Source organism: Centroberyx affinis, unplaced genomic scaffold (genome assembly GCF_046629955.1).
Source record: "Centroberyx affinis isolate AG114_WGS23_722 - 3 ecotype Tasmania unplaced genomic scaffold, CSIRO-AGI_Caff_v1 ptg003672l_1, whole genome shotgun sequence".
NCBI classification, from domain to species: Eukaryota; Metazoa; Chordata; class Actinopteri; order Beryciformes; family Berycidae; genus Centroberyx; species Centroberyx affinis.
Genome location: NW_027281572.1, coordinates 156,809 through 169,497, shown reverse-complemented (window position 1 = coordinate 169,497; position 12,689 = coordinate 156,809). Strand labels below are relative to the sequence as shown.

At 41.2% G+C, this 12,689-nt stretch overlaps 1 protein-coding gene across 1 annotated transcript in view; it reads left to right on the top strand.

The window, feature by feature from the left end:
• nt5dc1 (5'-nucleotidase domain containing 1) overlaps positions 1-12,689 on the top strand; it is a 47,273-nt gene that overhangs the window by 32,363 nt on the left and 2,221 nt on the right. The window contains exons 9-11 of the mRNA XM_071540548.1: positions 3,989-4,110; positions 9,448-9,621; positions 11,799-11,967. Of these exons, the coding sequence (XP_071396649.1) occupies positions 3,989-4,110; positions 9,448-9,621; positions 11,799-11,967 (465 nt within the window). The remainder of the gene's footprint in view (positions 1-3,988; positions 4,111-9,447; positions 9,622-11,798; positions 11,968-12,689) is intronic.

Below are 12,689 nucleotides of genomic sequence, written 5' to 3'. Positions count from 1 at the left end.
AATTTTGTTGTCGCTTTGGTACTTTGTATTAGGTATTAAATATTGGAACTACATCAAGTACAGATCCTGTACAGTGCCATGGTGCATTTGTATTGATGACATATAAACCTAATTAATTGTCAGGTTATTTGAGCATAATCTCAGCCTGAACCATTAGTAAACGTCGCTTATAACATATTATATTACAACAATTTGATTTATTATGAAATGTAAGTAAGTGGTGTCTTACAATCATTTCTCACAAAGATTTAGCTATGTGTATATCACCATACATCACGGTATTGCAGCAGTCCATACAGACATCATTAATACTCATTCCCATGCAAGAAGAAGGTTATGGAAGTTATGTGAGAAATTGCAGAAGATGTAAACATTTATAATCTAGGATACATTTTCACACTAATAGAACTTTTACTTCCTTTTATTAATTAGGTGCTAATCAATAAAGAACAGACATGATTTGTTGAAAATGATACTTCCCACACTGTGACCAAGTTTGATATCATACAGGTATAGAGGAGTGAAGCGTCACACCCTGCCTGACCTGATTTTGCCTCCTGAAGCCCAGCGAGCCGTGGTAAAAACAGTATTAAGATGTGCTGTGCTTGCCAAGTATCAGAGGAAAGTGTTCTATGAATCAATCCTTAGCTTCGGGCTCCAGACGGTACAGCGTCATTTGTTCAGATGATGCCAGGGCTCTTTAAATATTTACCTCATCAATACAGCCTCACTTTGATTACAGTGAAAACGACCATAGGACATCTTCAAAGGTGCCTGGTCATCTTAGTAGCACAGTTTGCAGTTTTGTGAGCTTACTTAGACCACATACCTCCCATTCCTCTTTCTCTCCAAGTCCAGTGTCCTCACAGCTGTTACCATATGTATGTGTGTGTGTGTGTGTGTGTGTGTGTGTGTGTGTGCACTCACACGTGTGCAGATGCTCAGCCCTGTTCTTTCACTCCCTTCTGTCACAATATTTATAGCATATTTAACCTTACTGTGAACCTGCAGTGGCCTATACTCTGTAAAGCGCCGGCGTTTTCACAAATGAGAGTGGAGGCTTTCTTTTCCCCCGCTGCTGGTCTTAAGCACCGTTCAGTTCAGCCTAAAGACCACTCTCAACTCTTCCTGTCCACAAGAAAATTACCCACTTCAGAGAGCGTGGGCTGTTGATCCCTTAGATAATAGCCAGGCACAAGATGGCATCATGTATGAATGCCATTCAGTAGTCCAACAAAAATACAAAAAAATCGTACATGTATGCATTTATGAGGGAAGTCATACTTAGCAGCAATGAAGTTAACTAAAGCCTTCAAGTGATGGCACTCTAAACTGTTTTTGCAACTGATGCTGTAGCTATTTTGCAACATTTTTCTATTCAGTGGAATGTTTTTGGGGCTTTCCTGATGTTATTGTATGAGTAATGGTGTTGTGAAATTAAAGCACAGATTCCGGCGACTCTGTGTCTTATCTAGATGCTCGACATGCCCCCTGAAATATGCTGTTAGTTAGTATTGAAAAGCAGCACTATCAAGCAGACAGTCCCATTTCAAAAAGAAAGACCAAATACAGACACACACACACACAGACACACACACTTCTCCCGTCTTTCTCCAGCGAGCTCAAAAAATAAAATCATACAAGTTCCTGGGTGCTATCGTCTCCAAGGATCTCAAGTGGGAAGAAAACGATTCCTCTATCACTGAAACATCTTAGGAGAGGATGTTCTGGCAGCTTAAGAAATTCAACCAGCCATAGACAGTTATGGTTCTGCACAGCCATCAGTGAATTCAGCCTCTACTGTATAACTCTCCCCTGGCTGAGAACAGCATTAATCCAGGCCAACTGAAGTGCCTCATCCGGTCAGTGGAGAGGATCATCGACTGCATCCTGTCGAACATCTAGAACATTTGTTATTTAAGGGCAAGTCGACAGGCAGGGAAGACCAGCTCTACTTTTTCTACCTTCTGACAGCTGTGGCTGATCAAATCAACACACCAGAAAGAAAGTTTCTTCCCCTGACTGATGCCCCTCAACAGAAAACCTCTCCTTTCACACTAAATCTGTGGCCTACTCTGCATATGCAATGCCTTCAGAAAGTATTCAACCCTCTTGACTTGTTTTGCATTTTTGTGGTGTTGCAGCCTGAATTCGAAATAAATTAAAATTAGATTTTTTTTGTTAACAATCTACACTAAGTACCCTATAAATTAATGTAATAATAAATGTTTTTGCTAATATATTGAAGATGAAATGGAGAATGGGTTTGACTGATAATGGGTTTTTGAAGTCCGATACCAGTATTTTTGTGTTGAAACTGCTGAAAGCCAATATTGTGCGATATTCAGTATTTTTAAATTTGACTATTTTCAAGCCAAAACATTTTCAAGGATTCAGTGTTTCCTCCGGAATTGTATCCTTGTCAGGGTGGAAAAGCCTCTGAAAAAGCATTTAGACCATCATGGGACAATAAAACTCTCCACTGAAACCCAGACTAATGAAATTCTTTTAGTGTTAGCAGCTCTTTAATCCAGGGTGAAGCACCACACCTATTCAATGACTTTATTTTACAATGGCCTTATTCCAGTGTATTAACCTGTAAATTAACCTATGGAAAAGTACAAAATATTACTGTTTAGGTATAAATCTCCCTAATGCGTAATGTACTTACAACAGTGTGACAGCATTGATTTAATGAAGCCATTTGAATAGTGTGTTACCCTGTTGCAGAATATTTTTATGTAGCTGTGGTCAGAGAGGAATGTCCATCATATCGCAAATAGATGACACTGACTGACTGATATCTGATATTTAATAAAAGGCCGATATTGGTCTTACCATAATACTTTTTAAATACATTAGCAAAACTTTCCACTTTGTCATTATGGGGTAGTATGTGTAGATTGTTGACACAAAAATCTCAGATTAATCCATTTTGAATCAGGCTGTAAGACCACAAAGTGTGGAAAAAGTTGAATACTTTGCAAAAAAATAATATATGTATATGAAAAGAATGTATTTACATATACAGTATATGTTGTAGTGCAACAAATATAAATCTGAATACATGTATGTATGTATATTAATATTTGTATATTTTAGATAGAGAATACTGTCTGCACTAGCCAGAAGGTTAAATTGCTCATATGGCAGCTCCTGAATAAACTGCACTCTGATTCTCATTCTGACTGCAGGTTTAAACACTCAGTTTGTTTGTTTGTTTTGGTTTTTTTTCCCTGAGCAAACATAAAACACGTACCTAATGACTGGAAAAACCTTGGTCATTATTCATGAACTGTGATTGCCTCCATGAGGTAATTGTCACTCCCTTTTTTTTTTTTTTTTTTTTTTTTACACGGCTGAGTGGGACTGTTACACTTGTACCAGACAAGGTTCAGACATTTTAGGAGTGAAAATGCATGGGGGCTTTGGAGGAGTTCCTGGCTGACACGTGGTCTGTAGTGCGGTAGGACTGAGACCAGAGGGGCAAGGCTGAATCTAAACGGGCCGGTCGCCACTTCTCTGGTTTCACTCAGAGCCTGGTTTTCCCCTCTATGGCTGCGCTGATGTAATGGCTGCTGTAATATGTATCAGCAACAGAGCTTTGTGGGGGGAAAAAAATAAAATAAATAAATCTATGTCCGGAGACCACATGCTGAAACACAAATAAACACACTGAGCGGAAGTAGCTCTGATTAGGCCCTTTTCCCATTTCACTGTGACTTTTCCCCTACATAAGAATGCGGTCTATCATAAACTCATTATTCACATTATTAAAGCCCAGCTTCTCCTGTCATGTTTTCTTGTGGCTCTGCTGGTGAGTGCTGTGGTGGTGAGGTTGAGCCGGGGACGGTTTTGTGCTGGAGAGTGTGCGGTCATGTCTGCTCTTGTCTTCTATAGCAGCAGCTGGCTGTTTTGGTAGAGCTGCGGTGACCCGTGTGGTTTGATTCTCTTCTTCTTCTTCTTCTTCTTCTTCTTCTTCCTGCAGTGAACGATGTGGAGGAGAGCGAGGGCCTGCCGTCGCTGGACAAGCCCGGCTGGTACTCCCAGGGCAACTGGCCGCACCTCCATGAGCTGCTCAAGACCATGACCGGGAAACCAGATCCCAAGGTACGGCAACAAGGTCGTATATTACAGGGCTGAGCGTTCGTCAAACGTCTGCCTCTGGAAGATTTTAGGCTCGCTTTGAGGTTGACTCAAGCTCCCGTCTTTGGCAGACGTATAAAGGAATGAGAGCTTCATGATAAATCATCTGAGGGAGATTCACACCGGTGTGATGGAGGGGGGGGAGCGTGGCCCTTGGCACGGCTGTGGACAGGGCTGCTGTGTGCCAGCGTGCTGAGTTCACTGATAAACAAGTCAAACAGTGCAGCCACTGCCCTCATACCATCTTATCAAGTACAATGCAGCCCATTCTTAGAGCCATTTTCTGCACAAATGAAAGACTTTTTTTTTTTTTCTCTCCGGTTTGGTAGAAAACTTTCCTCTCTAAAATAAAGGTTGGGTTTTCTCTTGTTTTCTCTGTGAGTAACAGTAGATACACGCAGAATTCAGATACTTCATACCTTGGTAAGAATAACCTGGATAATCTCGTACTCCAATTATGAGAAACCTGGTTAAGATGGCTGGCTAACTCCTGTTTTCAAACGGTTTACTATGGAAATCTCTTACTAACATCTTTCACTTTTGGTTACTCCATGCATGTAAACATTGTCACTGCGATTTTGACCTGAATCTCCCCACATGAAAAGTTTAGAAATGTGTTCACCCCCTTTTTCAGAGGCTGGGTTCTAAAAGTAAATTTCCCATTAATTTCCCCCATAGATATTTCATAAAATCCTGATATTAAAGAGTTTTAAGCTTTGAACCAAATCAAATATGTACCAGTTGAACCATGAGCTTATAACAATAGATTCAGAAAAAATATATGAAACATGAAAAAAGGAACTGCATCAAAGAAAAACAGGGTTATAAAGCCTTTATTCCATTGACCTGTTCAAAGAACAGATTAAAAACAACACATTTCCAACACATTTCAGCATTGGCCTTCCTCAGGAAGCACAAAGTTTGTTGGTTGTTGCTTTGTGCTTCCTGAGGAAGGCCAACCAATCACTCTCTACAATAAAGGAATAAAGGCTTTTAACCTTTTCTATGAAGAGTGCTTTGGAAGAGGGAATTCGCTATTCATCCTATATAGCATTGCAAATTATGTTATCTATTCCTTTCCCTCGTTTTCAACAGTGATACTAAATAATATAATAGTGATTACTGTTTTGTAATGGTTTTCACCCCTGTGAGCACTCTTCTCGTCCCTAAAAGAAGACATCATGTCTGACAGTAAAACCATGGTTGAGGGACATTAATCACTGATAAAGTGATTACTTCCCTCTGGTCTTGCCTAACTTTGGAGCGGGTAATGTCTGGTAACAGCTACATCTCCAAGAACTCGCTAAAGCATGCAGGCAGTGTACTATTTCACAAGGAACTAAGGAATAAAGGAAGGAAACATTTATCAGTAAGCATGCTCAGGCACGGGAAGAGCAGCTTCAGCCCACCCCGGGTCCACCCAGGGCTGCTCGTCATCGTCCACGTCCTCAGCTCCTCTCTCTCTCCCTCCACCCGCCCGTCCCGCTCCGACTCGGGGCTCAATGCCCCCTCTGTTCCCCGGCCACGTGGAGAAAGCTCTCGCGGAATGCAGTGTCAACCTGCACTTACGGCCGCTTTAAGCGCTCCTCCGGGTGACCTGAGGCACTCTGTGTTTTGAGTTCTCTCCACTTTCACCTGACAGGACTTAATGCAGGTGGCTGAATGGAGGCTTTCAGGGAAGGTTACAATCCCCTCTCAGCACGGTGCTGGAACAGCTGGGGTCACGGCTGGGGTGACGGGACATGATCATACACATTCAGTGGCTCAAATATGGCTGGTCGGGAAAATACTTGTGCCATGTTTCATTAGTATGACGGGAGGTGGAATTCAGTGTGTTATCACAGTTCGTGACCGAAATGTGAAATTCTTTTAGTAAGCCAATGTAAAGCAACCGAGGATATTGAACTTCCTCTGAGAGTCACAGTCATTTTGATAGAGTAAGTTCTTTCCACTCTGCCTTTTCTGTCCTCCCTGTTGCACTGGTTTATATTGGCTGACATTACAGAGAGAGAGAGAGAGAGAGAGAGTGAAATGAGTTGCTCTCAAAAGGTTATTCTCAAAAGTTCCTTCGGAGGCTTTTGTGCTAGAATCTTACTTTTCTTAAAACAAGTACAAAATCTGCCAAGGGTGTGATATAATTTCACTTGTTTCCAATGCAAATCACTTTGTTGCAAGAATTTTCTTGATACTAGTAGGGTTATCTGGCTCATTCTGCCTTGTTTCAAGATTGACATCTGTCTCTAGAAAATGCCTGAAAACATGTGAAACTGCATCGATAACAAGTGGAATTATTTCATCCTATTGGTAGAATTTTAACTTGTTTTAAGATAAATTCGATTTTAAGACTGAAAATGAGGCTAAATGATAGACATTTTTGCAGTGTTATCTGGCTGGCCTTTCTCTTCAGATGTGTGATCAGCCCCCTCCTCTCTGTGTGCCCCAGGCCCCACACAGTGTGGAGCACAATGGATTCATTAAGGTCCCCCTGCATGCCTGCAGCTCTGTTTACCTGGGGCTGGCTTTAGCCTAAACTGCTGCTCTGAGTGATGGAGTGATGAACAGGCGGTGATCCCCAGGAACACGCTGCAAAAAATGTCCATCTTAACATGGTATTTAATTTAATATTGAGTCTATATTTCTTAAAACAAGTGAGACACTATGCCAGTGAAATCAGGAAAGATGCCAATGTGGTAATGAGATAAATACACTTTATTATAATGCAAATTAACTTGTTTTAAGATTTGGAGTGAAAGTGGAGTGAACCTCATTCAAGATATTGGCATTTGTTCCAATCAAATTCTCGAGACTAGTAAAACTGCTTTGGAAACAAGTGAAATTATCTCACCCCATTTGCAATTTTTCTTAATTGCTTAAAAGAAGAGCTTATCAGATTCAATGACTTGATGTTTTTGGCAGTGCAGGGACTATTATATCATGCAAGAAGTTCAACTGTCTGGGCAGAGCATGACTGGTGGATAGAGCCACAAAAAGTCGAGGTTTTACCAAAATCCACATTTCAGCTGCACTAGTTTTTTTGGAATATACAATAACTTGTTTTACTTTGACATGATTTCTGGTGTACTTAAGATACCACATAATAAGAGATGCATAGTCGCTGCTAGGATTATTCAAGGAGCTTATCAAGCAGTCAAAGGAAGCGAGAATCACACTTATCTGTCAACACATCAATAATTCTTACAATTACCAAACCAGTTGTCAATAGCAGGAAAGTCAGTAAAGTTTTAGTTTGAGAAGTTAAGTTCACGAATGCAGAAATATCTGGAATAGAACATCTATTGCTAAATACATTGGTTCTACAGTGTATTATATCAAAGCATTATGATTATAGTGTAGTTGATTTTTTTTTATTTAGTTAACAGCGTTGCTAGACAGCCATAACTTCTGCATTGTCTTTGCGTTGGCCAACACTGGCAGGAGCTGTGAGGCTGAACAAGAAGCTTCTGATCACATGAAAGGCTTGTTGTACAAAGCCAACACAAGCTGCACAGTGGCACAGTGCAATGTCTTGTTTAGGCAACAAGAAAACACATGCATTTAGAAACAATGAGCAGTGTCATCTTGTGTGCATTTGCTTTGAGGAGACAGAGCACGATCACATAATGACTTGTTGGAGAAGGGATGAGAAGAGCAGAGAAGTGTCTGCCCAACAATGCCAGGCCCGGCTAATTTGACTGCAGCCTGTAATCTTACTCGCTTCATTGTGCTTTGCCACATGCAGAGCTCAGTCTGGTCCAGGCTAATGAAACTGTGTCTATCCCCATGAAAGCTCCTCTGTAATATGTAGCCTCTGTGCTGGAATTCTTGGCCCCTGTAAATATTTATCATACTGATCCCCTGACTCTGGCAGCAGAGGCCGCTGAACAATGATAGGTGCAGTGCGCAGCAGTGCTTTTTGGGTACGAGTACAGCTGTGGCCAGTTCTGGGAAAGTGGTGGAAATGCGATGCCTGAAGCCCTTCCCCACAGGCCCACCTCGCAGCCCCGACTGCCCAGGCTGTTTGTTTATGTGTGGAGGGCCTGGCCATAGACACAGCAAAAGGTCTGTTAGGGGGAGGGACTGAAGTGACCTAGCCAACTGCAGGAATGCCTTACAGCACCTCCTCTTTATGGCCGTCTGCCTCATGTGGAGAAGTGTGATGTAGTTACACCTCAGCACACACAATGTCTTCATGCCCATTTGCAATGTATAGAAAGGTATCTTGGAGATATACATAGTTCAAGACCCTTTTTTTTTGGAAAATGCCAACAGTAGTCAACAGTAGTCAAACCAACTGTATATCACAGTCTTCATCTGCTAAGCTTTTAATAATAAAAATAAGCAGCATTTATAGAATCAGAATCTTTGTATAACCATGCTGTTAATGTTGCTAGACACCTTCTGATCATCTTCAGCCCACCTATGCACAAGTTACATAATTAGGAGAGAGAGGCGAGAGAGGTTTATGTGTTTTAAGCTGCATTTTTTTTTTCATGTCCAGACACCGGAAAAGTAGTAGTAATGGCAATGACAATGCATTTCAATAGATGATTATTTTACACCTTGATGCATTTCTGTTTCTAAAATCTGCATTTCTGCATCTAAAATCTCAATTTCTGCATCTTAAAATCTCAAGTTCTGCATCTAAAAACTGCATTTTTGCATCTAAAAACTCAATTTCTGCATCTAAAAACTGCATCTAAACCCCTAAAACTGCATTTTAAGTTGTGCAATATATCTTGTGACTTGTCCTCTGGTCTTTTACTTTTGCAGCCTCTTAAGGCTGGAAAGCCTTTTTCCTGTGTTCACTGTGTCAGCGGACTTCTGTGTTTTGTCATTTTAATCTCTGACATTTCCCATTCTTCAATCCATTTTCTCTCTCATTTGAAGGGAACAGAAACAAATGGTTGTTGAAATGGGATTTAAAGCTTGGAGCAGCCGTTGGTTTTGGAATGGTTTTGGAATGCTGCTCAGTAAAGCCTGTCTCAACTTGCTTTTCTTTCCAGACGTGGAGGACAAAAGAGATGTGATGGTCAAAGACGCTGTGATGAGTTTTGCAGACTCATCGTGTCTGGTCTAGTTCACCCTCGAGGGCCATAAGACATATGCCAGCTTTACTGAGTTTGACAACTGCAGAGTGCTCTGTAGGGAAGGATTCAGCTAAATGGCAACTTTATCACACCACTTACACTAACTGCACAAATAAAACAGTCCGTCACTCCAACAGATAATCCTCATTCATGGTGTGGCTGTTCAGATTACGCACGCCGCTCTCTGACTCATGTCTTACTCATACCCCTCCAGGTAGTGTATTTCGGGGATAGCATGCGGTCGGACATGTTCCCTGCTACGAGCTTTGGGAAGTGGGAGACCGTGATGATTGTGGAGGAAATGGAGGGAGAGGGCGTCCAGAGGAGCGATGCAGCAAAGTCCAACGAGGCCCAAGTGGAGCCGCTGGAGAAAAAGGGAAAGTTTGAGGTAAGTTCACTGGAGCAGCTGTTTCCGTTTAGCAACTCGCCCACCATCCCCCCCAACTCTACGAGCCTCTCTCCCCATCCCTTGGCCTGCTGCCACCATATACCCTTTGCTGAATGTATGTGTGTGCGATTCTTCGCATGTGTATACATGAGCCTGTGCGTCACTATGTGTGCGCGCGTGTATGCGTTGGCTCCCGGAAAGCATTGTGGGAAGGCTTTTGGCAATTACAACCTCGTAAGTACACTGTGGTAGTTTCATATCATTACACTTTCACTTCTAATGGAGAAACCTGTAAAATTAGGCATGTAGAGACAGGTTTATGTTAGACATGTGTTGAAAGCCAGTGTGTGCAACACGTCAGGGCATGTGACCTATAGACAGGAAGGAAACGATAAGGAAATGCTCTCAGCAAGGATATAATATTGCCCAGCGCTGCCCAGATCTGGCTCCGTTGAAAGCTCTGGGTTTTGCACAGTTGCCCCTCTGTGAGGATATCAAGCAGGATGTTGTGCTCCAGACAGACAAAAAGAGATGAGTCAGCACATCTGTTGGCAAGATAGATCGAGACCATGACTATTCCTCCTTTTTTTCCACAAAGGAGAGTTGGCAGTCCAAGTGTGTTGTAGTTTTTTTTTTCTTTGGATAGTTACAGCGAAGAGAGGCGGGAATGTGGGTGGCAACAGAATAGCATGATCCCCGATGTGAAACTAAGCAATCACATGTAGACGGTATGTAAATTAGAAGATTGAGAACAACACTATTGACCTAGATGAAACCTAGATGGTAATAAGATGGATGAAAGTTTCATTACGCTCTTCCTCTTCCTCTGGCTCTTCCTTTTTGTTTATTTTATTATCTCAAGTTTATATCCTCTTTCCATGCTGAAAATACCTAATATGACTTGTGGTTCAGTATGAAACTAATGCTGCCAGGCTTCAGTTCCCATATACAGTACTGTGCAAAAGTCTTAGGCACCCTAGATTTTTTATATACATTTCTTATAAGTCTTAGATGTTTATTTGTTTTCTGCATTAGTGTGTAAGTAGACTGCTGATTATTGTAATTTTTTGATATTCAGAAACTTTTCATGTCATTAGTTTTGAAAGCATCTTCGCTTTATGGATATCTTTGACATATGCCTAAGACAGTTGCACAGTACTGTATGTACTCAAAATACTGCAGAGTGCTTTGGATTTCTACCAAAATGTATGTAATATGTATGTAACATGAATGGTGTGAAGGTAGGCAGAGAGATATTTCAGGATGCTTATCTTAACGCATCTTCAGTATCTGTCAGTTTCCTGACAACAAGGTTAATCTCTGTCATCTGTGGTGAAAGAAGTCACAGTGCAGAGTACATTTTCTCCCCTCCTTCACAAATACTTTAGGCAATATTACTTTGTTCAGGTTTTCAAATACCTTTTGGAACATGATGTTCTGCGATATTCTGTACAAATCTCCATAGAAATATGATGCCTAATTCAAGATTTCATTTATTGTCATTGTACAAGTACAACGGAATTGCGATCGCAGCTCCCTGAGTTTGATGCATAACAAACTAAACCATAATCGAGTATATAAAGTAAAATAAAATAAATAAAAACTGAGTGCAAAGAAAAATGTGCAAAATGTGTTGTCGAAAAACTCCCAAAGAGTAGTCAGTTACAAACTTAAGAGCAGTTAAGTAAGAACCTTCACATCACCTTTTCATCAGCTTTTAAATATACTGTATTTATTCATTAAGTTTATTTTTTATTTTAACATTTTACGGTGATATTGGCAGGCATTGCACAATAAATGCATTTATCTTTCAGCTCTCGCTTGTTTTGTAGCTTATCACATCCTTTGTTTTAAAACACCACATCCTGTTTTCAAGATGTTATCAGCTCATTACTTTCTATCTATAAAATATATCGACGTAGCAGTAATGATGTTGTGTAATGATGTTGAGTAATGGGGTCAGGGATTTCTTGGAAATATCATTGATTGCACTTCTGAAAATAACCCTCAAAGCTTTTTGGGTTAAAGCCAGTTGGACGTCGCCCCATACTTCCCCTGTGAGTTGTGTTCATGGTAGAATTCCCACCTCCTCTTATCAGGTCTGCACTTGCCTGAAAATGAATCTCTAACCCATAGTTATTACACAGTCTGTTTTTGTGTGTCGACTCCTCCAACAGGACCAGGGCATGAAGACACCCTCTGCTGTGTCCAAGCAGTGGGGCTCCTACTTTGTTGACGTACACAAAAGTGGAGGAGGGGACGAGGAGAGCCAGAAGCTGACCTGGTGTTGCCACAGCATTCACAAATACAGCACCATGGCCATCCCTAGTGTTGAGCACATAGCAGGTACGTGGGAAAGGACATTGGGCACACATGCAAGTTGGACAAAATTGCAGACACTGTAATGGATCTGCAAAGGTTGGACAGAGATGGGGGGAAAAAACGTCTCGAGTGACTCCAAAGGCAAAGTTCAAATGGTTTCCAGTCTATGATTTTAATATTTGTAGTGGATAACAGCCAACTAGTGTTTCCCTTACATTCATTCAGCAGTGGTGGGCCAACACAGCAAGGAAATTACCACTACTGCTTGAGAAAATATTAAATACACTTTCTACTTACTTAATATTAGCATTGTGACAGTATAGCAGAAAGGTCTGGGTGAAGTCATAGTCAAAGTGCGAGAAATGGTGGAAACAAAAAAACAAAAACAAAAAAACATAAAGCACATTTGTATTTCTTCAACCAGTCACAGTCCATGGTGGCACCCAGTGTATTGGTTCCCACATGGCACACAGAATGTGACTAATCAAGTACAGGGAAAAACAGGATCAGGATCGAATCAAGATGCGGGAACCAATCGGAACTTGACTATTCACCAGTGAAAAATCTCTCTTCCCACATGAAGCGTCCTTGGTGCCAGACTATTTTAACAGAAACATGCATTAGCACCAAAACAGGGACTGGACCAGAGACAGATGTGGAACCAAAGTCAAAAAACCCCAGACCACCACTGCTACAAAACACTTACAGGGAAAATGGTGCCAATCTCATGCGCCATTTAACTGAAA